The sequence below is a fragment of the Asterias amurensis genome, chromosome 11, assembly GCF_032118995.1.
Source record: "Asterias amurensis chromosome 11, ASM3211899v1".
In the NCBI taxonomy this organism is placed as follows: domain Eukaryota; kingdom Metazoa; phylum Echinodermata; class Asteroidea; order Forcipulatida; family Asteriidae; genus Asterias; species Asterias amurensis.
In genome coordinates, this window is record NC_092658.1 from 4,872,871 (window position 1) to 4,887,767 (window position 14,897).

Genomic DNA, 14,897 nt, shown 5'->3' on the forward strand with positions numbered 1-14,897 from the left:
GTAAATTGTCCTTCAAGTCACGATTTCACAGGGTTAACTGTGACAATAACTCAAAATAATTGTTACCATAAAAACTCACTTGGTAATGAGCGGCTGTTGATAGTATAAAACATTGTGAGAAACAGCTTCATCTGAAGTAACGTCGTTTTTGAGAAAGTGGTAATTTCTTACTCAAATAATAAAAGGCTTCAGGCTTGAATCTTTCATTATGTTTTTAGGCATCTGAAAGTACACAAATTTGTGCAACAATGGGTTTTTTTTTATTTGTTAGTCTCTTGCAACTTGGATGACCAGTTATTATTGGTCTTATGTACCAATTGAGAGTACTGATCATTGACAATATTATCAGAGGTGAATAGTGCTTTTTAAAATGACAACCCTAGCCTTTCCACACTTTCAATAAAGAGCTCGATTTCCATTCTGCCAGCCTTAGTGATATAAAAGTGAGCATAGCCATTTATTGTTGATAATTATCAGAATTTCAGTATCCATAGTTACTCATTAATAACTAAAAATCAGTTATTATTGATTGTCCCTCAGACAATTAATCATCTTCATTGGAGATATGCCAATATCATTAATCTTTAACATTTTACACAAACTTATAAGGCCGTTTGTGTACAATTTGCATTGTTTATACATACACATTTAGAGGAGGAACAAAATCACATAAATGTGGTCTGTTTTGTTGGGAATGCGAAACAGCAATTTAAGATTAAAGCCAGGAAATCATTATGCTGATCCAATCAAACAGCTGAACCAAATCTGATAATGGAATATAATATACTTATTAATATCATTAAAAACTCAAGTACAATTCAAACTGATGTTCATACTTTGTGTAACTATTAACAACAGATATTTTTTTAAAACAACTTTTGGCAGATACCTCCCAAAAATACAACAAATTTTATATTTTAAGCAATTTAGAACAACTACTTTCGGTGTTGTTTTAGGGGTGGGTTTCACAAAGGGTAAGGACTATAAGCCTAACTTAAGACTAGTCCTAAGAGATATTGAAAACTTAAGGGTACATGTAGTCCCGAGTTACATGTAGGACAAGTAACTTATCCTAACTCGAGATAAGACATAGTCTTAACTCTTTGTGAAATCCACCTCAGGTTCATATCTACTCCAGTCAACTAATTGTCTTTGTTTACCAAAAAATTGCATCGACTTTAACAAATCAGGTTTTCTTGCAGTTTATTGTACTTGAAATTTGTCATCATATACAACATCCATGTGCAAATGATTTTGCAGTTGGCCGACCAGTTAAATAATAATATATATAATTTAGTTACTAACTAACTACAAGCCAAGAGAGAAATATATATAACATAAAATGCCAAGATTGTGTTCCCTGCATAATAAGATAAAATACTGTTGAAACCATATCTAGAATTGAATACATTATTTTAAGCCTCTCATGTACATATAAATTGATCACATGAAACTGTGATATAAACTTGGTCATTGGGTTTACAAATGGCCATGTGAAGTTTATGTTGCATGTACAAACACACAAACCATAAATTGTTTTGGTGGAACTCAGTGGCATGTGTACCATTGATATAGGAATATTTTGTTATATGCCCGTTTCTAAATTAAACTTACTGTATTTTCTGTTAGAAGAAGTGCCACTTCATTTTCAATTCAACTTTCTTACTTGGTCTTTTTTGCTGATGACAAATTACAGTTTTATGTAACCCGTCACAACCAGCATGACAAGGGCGAAAGTTCTTACAAACTGTATAAGGCAATTTATAGGTTTTGTTTTTTAATCGTTTAGTTGTTTTAATCCCATGTAAATTCTCTGTGAAAATTTTGTTTTAAAAGGTTGTAGCATTTTAGAGATATCACCAAAAAATCTGGAAGAAAAACGCGATTTCTGGAAGAAAAAAACGTTTATCTCTAATTAAGTTTTGTTTAAATCCCTTTCTCTATAACCCAGTTTCTTTGCTTCTTACAAAGTTTTGATGGTCATTTGTTTTTAAGGTAATTGCAAAAGGTATACCCTCCCTTTAACCAAAGAACTAATCATTGTTCATATATGACCCCGAAAAAATTGCGCATGCAAAAGTGCGTTACTTTAATAAAAAATGAAGATTTGACAGTACGTGTGGGCGTCCACACTGGGTTTGCATGGCTGTATCAATCATCTGCTTACAAGTTAGCATGCCAAGATTAACTCTGTTAAGCAGATAATATCTGCTTACAGTTTTTGTGAAACTGGGCTCAGGGACCAGTTTCTTAGAGCTGCTTATATAAAGCACAGAAACTAGCTAAGCACATGATGCTTACTAGAATAAGGTTACCAGCCAAAATGCCATTTGACATGTACTATCTGTGACTGATATCCATGCTCATTTCTGCTTAGCAGACTCAGTGCTTAAAGATGCTATGTCAGATTTTTGGCCCCAAACATTCAAAAATAGATTTTTTTGAGTGAATGGTATTTCAAAGAGTATCACCCGCTCTAACGAAAAATAAATTTAACTTTCACTTTTAACGGTCAGGAACCATTACAAAAATTTCAAACGTTTCTTATAAAACACATAAGAATTGGTCACATGATATATTGTGGGGATCCCGACAAAAACTAATTTTGAGCACTTTATTTCACTGCTACTAATAATTGGCGGACTTTTTTCGAGCAATGGCTCAAAACAACAAAGCTTGTAAATTTTGGGGTCAAATCGGCCAAAAATCTGACATAGCATCTTTAAGTAGCTCTATGAAATTGGGCCTAGGTTATCAATATAAAACTTTATTCAATGTAACATTTGTACAATACATATATATCCTTATCATTCCAACAAAGAATTTACAGTTCCACTGAAAGTGAAACTTCAGAGGGACAAAAGCAAAAAAACCCAAATCAGAATGGAAACCAAACAGATCCATCAATCGCTTAGCAATATTTAACTTACAATGACCTGCTAAATGTCCCCATGTTGTTGACAGGAAACTATGTTTTGATGCAGACCGTTTAAAAACACGATTAGACTTGCAAAATGTTCATGCATTATTGAGATTTTAGGGTGTCATCTAGAGTGACAATTGTGTTGGCCTCAATTGATGTAAACATAAAAAAAACTATACAAGAAAACTTAATATAAATTTGAAAACAATCTCTTTTCAATATATCAGAATAAATTGGTTATAACTTAACTTTGAAATGATCGTGAAGCTGCATTCTCTACAGTGCAACAGTGAGGTTAAATATTGTGTACTTGTAAAAAGTAAAATTAACGTAATTCCATAAATGACTTACCCCCCTTTTTTTTTTATCAATCAGTCTTTTATTTACTTACACAAATTATATCGAAACATATGCAATCTTTAACATTTATCCATCCAAAAGAAATAAATCATCACAAAAAATATGTTGTATGCATGCATATTGCATAGGTTTACAAACATAAGCTTCCGAAGCTTCTTACACCGAAGCCGTTTTACACCGTTTACAATTGGTCAAATGAACCCAACAAAGACAACAAAATTCAAATTTTTGGCAAATTTCAACGGCAGATGCAGTGTCTTAATGGTTTGTAAACTTGTCTCATATTGATGGATTGTACATGCAAGAAACAGAGCTGGCATCCAGACGGAATGAGGCGGGTCGCAATACTACATTGGTTCTTGTTTTGATTACCCACATTAATTTTGTGAATAAAGTCATCGTTATCGCAACTTAGAGAGATGTCATGGCTGAGTGGTTTAGAGCATCAAATTGAAGTTCTGGTGGTAAAGTCATCAGAGTGTGGGTTCGAATCCCTGTCATGCCACCTGTGTCCCTGAGCAAGGTACTTTACTATAATTGGGGTATAAGTAGACACCTGCGAGGGTAGAGGTTGATATGTATATGAAGAAAAAAAAGCCACTGGAGCACAATGACAGCTCATCAGGGCTGTAGACTTCCAAGGGAGCTGAGAAAGATTAAAGGAATGTTATTGGCCCAATGACCCGGGCACTAATGTAAAGTACATTGATGAGAACGGCTGTAAAGTTACTCAAATGCTCCTATGATCAGCTTCAAACAAAGGAAGACATTTATCACAATTTAATACATACATGTACCAAGGTGTCACTTAAAACTCTTTGCTTATTTATCGCTAGTATGTTTTGTCCATAACCAAATCATTACTTTCAAAGCTAATACAAAAATATGCCAATAAAAGATTTACAAAGGGTGACTGATATAAAGCCACGATAAAAACATCGGCCTATGTACACAAATCTAGGGCATAATACAGTACAAATTACAAGTTAAAGCCATTGGACACTTTCGGAACAGAAACAAAAATAAAAGTTCACAGATTTACAAATAACTTACAGGGTTTACAGAAGGAAATGGTGAAAGACTTCTCTTGAAATATTATTCCATGAAATGCTTCACTTTTCGAAGAAAACATTAAAACAACTATCAATTCTCGTTGTCGAGAATTACGGATTTATTTTAAACACATGTCATGACACGGCGAAACGTGCGGAAACGAGTGGGTTTTCCCCGTTATTTTCTCCCGACTCTGATGACCAATTGAGCCTAAATTTTCACAGGTTTGTTATTTTTTGTATCAGTTGTGATACACAAAGTGTGGGCCTTTGGACAATACTATTTACCGAAAGTGTCCAATGGCTTTGAAGTCCCACAGCCAAATTAAGAATTCAACAAACATGTGACCTAAGTACATCAAAGGCTGATACTCAAAAAAACAGTTATTAATGATGGATTATTCTATACCTCTCCAACAAAAAAGATTTATTGCAAAAAATTTGTTGTTTCCATTTTTTAGTGAATCATATTTTCCTTTCATTGGCTTACTTTAACAATTTTGCCCTCTACAATAAATCTATATGTGCCAAATCAGCAAAGTAACACATTTTGTAGCATGTAACGGTTGTTTTAAAGTTGTGTATTTTCATCTGTTGTATCGTTACTATCTAAACTTAGTGATGGCTTTGGACTTTTTTGTGTTGGTGGGGGTGGTGGGGGTGAGATGGTTGGGCGGGACAGATTCGTGGATTTAGGTCTCAGAGTCGGCGACGGTGGGACATTCTCAACGGGAGTCACAGGAGGGGGAGGTGGTGAACTCGACTCTCTAGTTTGACTAGTCTTTTTGGCAGGCAATGGCGGGCGTGCTGGTTTCTCTAACACGGGTGGCTTCTCTCCTTTTGAGGATCTTGTCGGTTTCTCGACTTTGGCTGGTTTTTCTGGAGTGTTTTTCTCTGCTACGTTGGAAGGAGTGGTACCGTTGAGATTCGACGGTGATGGTATAGGAGTGTTTCTACTCAGAGACGAGTTTGGAGACGGAGTGGGCGACATTGCTGGTACCGGAGGAGCCGGATTCTTCTTAACTGATCGTTTCGGAAGAGAGGCTGACCTCATCCTACAACAAGACATTCAGGAATCTATTTATCAACAATTTCAAAACAAAGATTCAAGAGTTTCATAGATTTGCCAATTTGAGAGATTCATATTTGTGGCATGGTGACAAAGACTTTAATATCAAGTATCAACATTCTTAACAATTTTGTACAGAATCTTATGACCACTAGATATCTTGTTGAATTGATTATGAAAATGAACCCATCAATTTTCCACTGGTCTTTTCTCCAAAAGTTTGAAAGCGAAAGTGTTTTTTTGACAAGAATAATATTAAAGTTTGTTCTGATACTGAAACTGTGTATCTTCCCATGGTAATGTACATGGTGTACAATGAACATCATTAGAAAAACAGTCCACCTGCATTGGCTGCCATCCCTGATGAAACGTGCAAGAGTAAAAAGCTGTCACTGCAAGTCGTGTGCAGCGCGTACACGTTTCCACTGTTTTTCATCAAAGATGGCGGTCAATGATGTCATGTCTATATTTTAACAAGTAGAACTGATGAGGTTAGTTTCCACTGTCCCATGAACAAGCTACTGTGATGGTGTCTCAAAAATAACTATACGCTTTTGAAATGGCTGCCGAATAAAAAAATATGATTCTGGGGAAAAAGGTTTAGATGTATGGATAGCTTATGGGCTCAACTTTTATATGAAAAAAAAAAAAATCATTATTGAGTGAGCACTGCTTACTTTTGTAAAGGGTATGAAAATTAGGTCGCACAGAAATTAACCTTCCAATCTGTGAGAGTTAAGTACTTTGGAGCTTACAAAATTACTTCCAAGATGTCGGGTACTTATTCTTCAGTGCTCACCCAAGTATGAGTTATTTTGGTACCTTTGGTGTCATATGAAAGTTGAGTCCATAAGCTATCCTTATAAATCTTTTCCCCAAGAATCAAATATTTTTTACTCAGCAGACATTTCAAAAGTGTATAGTTTTGTTTTTTTGAGACAAACGGTATTTAGAAGGAACTTCCCACGTACAGGGTTAAAAGATTAGGTAATCCTAGTGTAATTGGTTGCTATGAAAGGACCAACACCAAACACAAATGAAAACCCACTACCAATAGATCCATTGCAAATGGTGTCACAAGCGCAACACAACACCATCACCAAGGTCAAAGGAAGACTTCTCATTGGCTGAGGGCTCCGCGCGGCACAAACATGCGTGAGCAATTCCATGGTTCAACCTCAGTGATAGCGGTCAACGCAAGGGGTCTATATACAATGTACTTGCATTGATAGTGTTACAACCACTATGTGTTTCTTTCGGATACCAAAACTCAAAAACAAAAAAAACAAAAAAAAAGGCGAATGAGGTCTCATAAGTCAGAATAGACATTATGCCCACCGGAGTGTTCCTCTGGAAATAAAGAGCGATCTAGTCGAGCAAATGCGTTTACTTAGTACATGTAGATCACCAGTGTGTACCCAAAGCAATCCTGTGGGAACATGCAAAGCATTCAATGTTTCCTACAGAAAATTCCTACAGGAATGTTCTCATTCAGTAATAGCACACAAACAAAACTAGGACTTTGTGTTGACTCCCAATACCTGAATAGTGCTGTGGGGTTGCGGTGTGTGTAGGTGCAAGGGTGTAAAGAGTCAGAGATACAGGTACAGGGTTTGTGGTAAGACGTAGACAATGTTAAAAATGGGGTTAAAGCCATTGGACACTTTCGGTACAGAAAACAAATTTAAAGTTCACAGATTTACAAATAACTTACAGGGTGTACAGAAGATAATGGTGAAAGACTTCTCTTGAAATATTATTCCATTAAATGCTTTACTTTTTGAGAAAACATTAAAACAATATCAATTCCGGATTTACGGATTTACATGTATATTAAACACATGTCATGACACGGCGAAACGTGCGGAAACAAGGGTGGGTTTTCCCGTTATTTTCTCCCGACTCCGATGACCGATTGAGCCTAAATTTTCAAAGGTTTGTTATTTTATAGAAGTTGTGATACACGAAGTGTGGGCCTTGGGCAATACTGTTTACCGAAAGGGTCCAATGGCTTTAAGGTGTACGTAAGAGGTTGCGGGAAAGGGTAAAGAATAAAGAGAAAAGGTAAGGGTTAGAAGATACAGGGGTTTTATTGGAAGGTCTATTTCTTCTTATTATTTTTTTTTGCAGGGCTCCGTTTCAGAGAGCTGCTCAAACAGAAGAAACTAACTATTTAGTGCTTAGAAGGAATGAGCAAAATACCAGTTTAAAAAAAAAACACACATCCGGTTTTAAGTCCTCACAGGTGATGGGTGACCGAGGATGTGTTGCTTAACACGCCATTAGTCATTATTATTAGTAAATGGAATTACTGTTAAGTGCAAAATCATGAAGTGTGGGAAAAACTGCAATTTACATCACTTTGAGTTAGCTCAGTTAATACCAATGAGTTTGTGAATTGACTAAACACACAACAAAAGAAAAGCATCATCAGCATGAGAGCCAGTAACAGTTTATACAGCTTTCTGCTAACTAGTTACGCACTAACACTAGTTAGGCACTACAAAATACCAGTTATGCACAAACACATGCACTGGCTCTACAGTGTAGTTATGCACTAATACTAGCATGTGTGTACTAACACTGCAAATGCCATAACACTGCATATGCACAAACATTAGTTATGCACTGACATTGCTGATGTACAGTGTACATGTATTAACACTAGTCATGCACTAACATTAGTTATGCACTAAACACTTCTAATGCTCTAACACTGTTAATGCACAAACACTAGTTATACACTAACACTAGTTATGAACTAACACTGCAATTGCATTAACACATCTGCACGACACTGCTAACTAAAGCCCAGTTCATACTTTTATACAAAGCAGGTTTTGGCGAATGTAACAATCATTACGCATTCACCTTCCAATAGACCTTATGCATTGACGTCATCCAGCGGCCATCTTAGTGGAAAAACGGTGACGAAACAATCGAAATGCACAGATTTGTATGCGCGGCGCACAGGATTGGCAAATGAACAACCTCCTTTTGACCTCTAGGTGAGGGCGCCCTACTGAAATGACGTCATGTGCATAAAGTCTATTGAGACGCTTTGCACGAAGCATTCGCAGGAAGTACTGTATGAACCAGGCTTTTTACCAGCTACAATGTATGTGTTTCTAATGCACTAACACTAGCAATGCTTCTAAGGCTGAGTCTGAACTATTGGCAGTCGTTGGCGCTTTATCAATATTTCAGGCATACATGTAGGATGCCGATAGCATCAGTCAAAGCTGTTGCCGAAGCCGCCCAATCATACATAAAGTGTATGGTGAAACACTGAAGACAAACTCTTCCTATATGTCGGATTACAACATGGCAGACCAGCAAGTGAGTTTTAACAATGCCATTTACAGGCAGTCAAAATAATTATTAGCATAAAACCTTACTTGGTAACGAGTGTGGGGAGATCTAGGTTGATAGTGTAAAACATTGTGAAAAACGGCTCCCTCTGAAGTGACATAGTTTTCGAGAAAGAAGTAATTTTCCATGAATTTGATTTCGAAACCTCCTATTTAGAATTTGAGGTCTCAAAATCAAGATCTGAAAGCACACAACTTCATGTAACAAGGGTGTTTTTTCTTTCATTGCTATCTTGCAACTCCAAAAACTAAAAGAGCTCAAATTTTGGTTTGTTATTTCATGTTGAGGAACACCAAGTGAGAAGACTGGAGTGTATCTCAAAATATGCATGAACTACACTTGTCATCAAAGTTGCAAGAGAATAATGAAAGAAAAAACACTCTTGTTGTAAAATTAATTTGTGTGCTTTCAGATGCCTAATAAAAGGCGTCAGGCCTGAGGTCTTTTATTATTTGCGTGAGAATTTACCTCTTTCTCAAAAACTATGTTACATTTACTTCAGAGGGAGCCATTTCTCACAATGTTTTATACTTTCAACAGCTGTCCATTACACGCTACCAAATAAGCTTTCAAGCTAACAGTTATTTTGAGTAACTACCAATAGTGTCCAGAGCCTTTAATGAGTTTTTAGTGTTTGACACATGCACACTACATGTACGTGTGTTAGTTCAATGTACACTGACATACACGATCATGGGGAAATGTAAAACGTTTAATGGTGTAATCCAATATGATTTCAATTGGTTGAAACTGCATAGGATATAATGATAGTGATACAACCAAGTCTTTTCATGTCACTAGGCTTTGCCTTATGATATGAATCAATGTCAATAATATTCAGGAAATCAATTTTTCAATTTCACTTTTTAGATATAAAGTGTTTGCTTACCATATGTAAATAAATTAGTGATTGATTTTTTTTTTAATTTCCTATGAACTTTTTTATCCATCAAAGTTAGGCATTGTTTTACAGTTAATCTTAGCAGTGAAGCACACCATTTCAGGCATTTGCAGCTCTCACCCAAGCAGGCAAAGCAAGGTATAAGAAAACTGGATCAAACATGGGCTGATAAACTACCTTGTCATGCATCATGCTTATGAACATAGTTACTATGCACCCTCCGAAGACTAGTTTTAGGGGGGAGTTTTGGAGGTACCTTAAGCCCCCTTTCCAGAGATCTGGACCTTTCTAGGCCCTCTACTGTCGAGCCTTGAGGCGGAGCAGGGGCTCTCCGTTTCGTATGCTTCTGGCCAGAGGGCGATTCACTACAGGAAATACCATAACATTAAACATTCACCCAAAATCTTCTTCAATGCAATGGGTCTCGATTAACCTAAAGTTTCTTTCATCGTAAAAATTGAAGTGCATCAATAGACACAATCTGTGAACGGAGTCACGTGGCTCGTAGTAGGTATACAATGAAACCAAACAAAGCAAGTGACGCGCAGTGGAAATGGAAAAAGATGGCAGCTTCTAAGTGAGTCTGCCTTGAAGGCGTTCCCCACTTAGGGAGAAAACAAAGAGCGTTGGTCTCAAATGTTCTATATTAGACAGATTTGAGTGCCCGATAAAAGGGGTGAAGTGTCAAACTATTGCCAAATTGTGACCTGGGGGTTGTTGACTTTCAACTTGGAGTATTTTGGATGACAGATGCCCTTTAAGAATTGTCCTATTTGCCCAGAGGTGTAGGGACATTTTTCAAGATTGATGCTTGGACATTCAAAAAAATACACTGGTGTAGGGATGTTTCGACTTGGAAGGGGAATAACTCGACAGGCCTTGTGACTCTCCATATCAAATTGAGCAGAGGATAAATATTCACGAGTCAATGGATATTTTTTCCTTTACTGCAAAAAGCTGTGAGCCTTTTAAGGATTTTTCTTATTTTTAGCATTTTGCGCTATGGGGGTTTATTTAGTGGGGTGCAACCAGTAAGGCGGGAAGCAGCCATGTTTTTCCCTGCGCACTGCAAATCACCTGTTGGTTTGTTAACATGTTAACATGTTATATCCGCCATAAGTCAAGTGATTCCGATCACTGATTGTGTTCTTTATACTGCTAAAACAAAAGTGGTTAAATGAAATAAACTTACTAAGTCATCATTTTATCATGTGAGAGCTATATCGTAATGGGTTTGTACAAGGGGTTAAAAACATTTGTATAATTTCGCTTTACCTGAACTGTTTTTTCTTAGGGAGGTGAATTTTATCAAATATTATTGCAGCTTTAACATTTGCTCATAACAGGGAAAAGTTTGGATTTTGTGCTCCAAAAAATTGGTGTATCTTTGTGACCATACTTCCTCATCAGACCACCTGAAACTAAAAACAAAAACTAAGAACCTATGAATAAAATCAACTTTGAAGTTTTGTGTTCCCCCAAAAGGTGAACATTCTGTAATTTTTATCCTCAGTTGATGTGAATTTCCGGGGGTCTGTTTTTTAAATCAATGACAAAGTAAATTTTGTCAACCATGTCAGGAGTTACAAGTACCAATTGCATAGATATGTTTAAGTGGCAGGCTCAAATGGCTGGGGTGGCATGTGAAAAGGCGTTTTTAATAATCAAATGCGTAAGCAGCAAAGCTGCATTTTGTTAATTACCAATTCAGGCACATTAATTCTTCAGCGAACTTCCTTAAAGAAATGTTAAACTCCATAAAACAAAGTTTCCCCATGCAAAAGTGGAACAAAACAATCATGCAAAAGTTAGTTAAAAAAAACAACAACAATAGTGTATACATGCTTCAAGATTCTACAAGTTTAAACCATAGTTTAGGGGTGGGTGTGGACGGTGAACAGAACAAAGCTTTTCCCAACCAACCAATGTGCTAAAGTTTTTTTTCTAACAGAAACTCTAAGCTAATAGTAAAATTACTAACTTGTCACTCAAAAGACTCTGCTGCAATGGTGAGATGCTGGTATCGAGCTGTGGTGAAGTTGCTGTTAGACCCGGGGGATGATGGGCTACTGGCGTAGAGTGAGCCGAGCTTACAGCCACAGCCGGACTGTGATGAGTGTCTCCGTGGGAAGCGGGACTTGACGTGACAGTTGGGGCTGCACTGTCCGTCCCATCTACACCTTGAGTTGTTTCCGAGAACGAGTTACACTTTGGTCTTGTGATTGAGAAATTTATTTCTAGAGACACAGAGAAACGAGAGTGTTGATACCTCATACCTGTGATGGTTAATACAGGAGTGCTGAAAACACTACGTGAACTAACGGTGATTCCAATTTAGGGGGGAAACCCTTTCCCTACAAATCTATATAAGTTTCCGAGAACGAGTTACCCTTTGGTCTTGTGATTGAGAAACTTATTTCTAGAGACACAGAGAAAAGAGAATGTTGATACCTCATACCTGGGAAGGTTATAAAGGAGTGCTGAAAACACTACGTGAAAAAGCGGTGATTCCAATTCATTTTTTGTATATATATTTTTTTATTTTCTTTTATTTTATACAAATCTATTTAAGCCAATCCAGAAATGTCAGTCAACAACATGCATCTCAAAATAACAATGACTGACTCTTCAGGGTAAACACACTTAGGTCTTCATAGACAAAGTAGAAAGAGAATTAATTACCATGTGTACCGAATGGGAGAAATGTAATTTAGAAAGGTATTTCCAAAGGCCCAAAACAATTCAAATTAAGCAATGAATGTAAAATTGCATGCTAAGAGGTCTTGTCAACATTTTGTCCACCACACCAGTGCCCAATCTCAAAATACTTTAGATAAAAAACTACTGCTTAGCAAATTTTCTCCTCTAAGCAAAAATGAATGGGGCACCAGTAGCAAGTGTAAATTTGATGGAATTTTGGCTCAAAAAGGCCAAAGTTTGAATGTGCTCAGCAAGTTTTATGCTTACAGGCTTCATGAAAGTGGGTCCTATATAATTTGCATAAATTGTGTGCAAAGTGCAATTATTTTGCAATATGAAATTCGCTGATTTGAAATGACAGATCAAGCTTGACTCATTACAAGTAAGATGGGAAGGGGGCTGATAATCTAGTGTAATATTTACATGCTTTGTGGCATTAAGAAAACAACTTTTGTTCATACTTGTTAACAATTTTATAGAAACACTTGACAGGGAATGTTTTAAACGATTGAAATGAAATTAACTTTTGGCGTTCCTCCTCAGATTTCTCCATTTTTAGTGTCCTCCCGTTATGAAATGCCTTTATGAATGTTACTTTCCTATGTATGCTAAGTGAAAGCTAATGGCCAATGGCTTAAAAATGACAATGCTGAAGTTTAAGCCTTCTCAACAACCAGGGCCCAATTTCATAGAGCTGTTTAAGCAAAAATAGCTGAACAATCCTCTGTTAAGCAGGATAGCAGTATACATGTAACAGTCACAAAAGCTACATATGACGTGGTATTTTGGCCCGAAACCTTATACTGGTTAGCAAATTTCTACTTTTTGCGCTTAAAGCCATTGGACCCTTTCGGTACAGAAAAAAAAAAAAAAGTTCACAGATTTACAAATAATTTACAGGGTTTACAGAAGGTAATGGTGAAAGACTTCTCTTGAAATATTAGTCCATGAAATGCTTTACTTTTTGAGAAAACGGTAAAACAATATAAATTCTCGTTAACGAGAATTACGGAGTTGTTATAAACACATGTCATGACACGGCGAAACGCGCGAAAACAGGAGTGGGTTTTCCCGTTACTTTCTCCCGACTCCAATGTCCGATTGAGCCTAAATTTCCACAGGATTGTTATTTTATATATAAGTTGTGATACACGAAGTGTGGGACTTGGACAATACTGTTTACCGAAAGTGTATAATGGCTTTAAGTAGTTCTATGAACATGGGCCCTGGCCAGAGCAAGTGGTGAGTCCATAGCCACCTCTCATTAATATTGACGCTTACCATCAGGAAAGAACCAATCTGCATATGAAATGAAAGACTCAATGACTGTGGCAGATACACCAGTACTTGTGACAGACATCCTGTTGGAGTAAACAATCATTTACATGTAAGGTAACCATCAATAAAGAAAATCATTAAATCCACAGGAGACATACAAGTATCATCATACTCCCTGAGAATGCAAATGTGGTGCGAATTTTAACCTCACAAATTGTTTACTCTAAGATTCGTTTAAAATTTGTTCCATTTGAACATGGAAATATGATACTGTTTTCTGTACTAAAGGCAGTGTGAAACATACAACTCTATGCAACAAGGGTGTTTTTTTGCAACTTCAATGACCACATTACAGATGGAAGCCAAGCCCAAACTGTGGTTTCAAACTGACTTATAACACTATTCATTAATACTTCAGACAATTTCGCTATTCCTATTGGTAGAGAGCGCGTCACGTGGGTGTGTATAAACCTTTGTTTATGACCGGTAAAAAGTGTTAATTCATGGGCGTGACACATGACCTTGCACCTGTTCTTATAAGACAGTTTCTTCATTCCTATTGGTCGAGAGCAACGGCTGAAACAAATGTGCCACATCACGCGATACGCGCGACGTGCACAGCATTCCTTTATAAGGAATCTTAAAGACACTGGACACTATTGGTAATTGTCAAAGACCAGTCTTCTCACTTGGTATATCTCAACATATGCAAAAAACAACACACGATTGGTCGTCGTGTTGCGATATAACTATGAAAGAAAGAAAAAAACCTTATCACACAAAGTTGTGTGAATTCAGATGCTTGATTTTGAGACCTCAAATTCTAAACTTGAGGTCTCCAAATCAAATTCGTGGAAAATTACTTCTTTCTCGGAAAACTACATCACTTCAGAGGGAGCCGTTTCTCACAAAGTTTTATACTATCAACCTCTCCCCATTACTCATTACCAAGTGAGATTTTATGCTAATAATCACTTTGCCTTTAAGTTTACTGACTTACCCTCCATCTCCCTCTGACCAGAGGCAATTAGGACCCACTACCAGAGACAAGTTAGATGCATTCATCTTATTCTGATCGCTCCTACCGGCAACTTTACTAAGGAACTTGATGAGGTACTTGAAGTTGGCGTAGTTTGCTTTAGGGAGATTGTTGACTATCGTCCAAAGTGCCTGTAACTTCTGGTCTTTGTCTTTCAATCTGAAGCGACGCACAATGGAATTATAATAAGACACAATCATGCT

At 36.9% G+C, this 14,897-nt stretch overlaps 1 protein-coding gene across 3 annotated transcripts in view; it reads right to left on the minus strand.

Moving 5' to 3' along the window:
- Positions 1-433: 433 nt before the first annotated feature.
- The window catches only part of LOC139943772 (rho GTPase-activating protein 17-like), a 41,693-nt gene continuing 27,229 nt past the window's right edge, over positions 434-14,897 (minus strand). Inside the window, exons 12-16 of one of the 3 annotated variants that reach the window (XM_071940564.1) lie at positions 14,656-14,853; positions 13,659-13,738; positions 11,659-11,914; positions 9,934-10,042; positions 5,222-5,390 (exon numbers count right to left, since the gene is read on the minus strand). In XM_071940564.1, the coding sequence (XP_071796665.1) occupies positions 5,355-5,390; positions 9,934-10,042; positions 11,659-11,914; positions 13,659-13,738; positions 14,656-14,853 (679 nt within the window). In that variant the 3' untranslated portion in view covers positions 5,222-5,354. Of the gene's footprint in view, positions 5,391-9,854; positions 10,043-11,658; positions 11,915-13,658; positions 13,739-14,655; positions 14,854-14,897 lie in introns of all 3 variants that reach the window. The other 2 variants (XM_071940563.1, XM_071940562.1) reach the window with 2 other exon arrangements.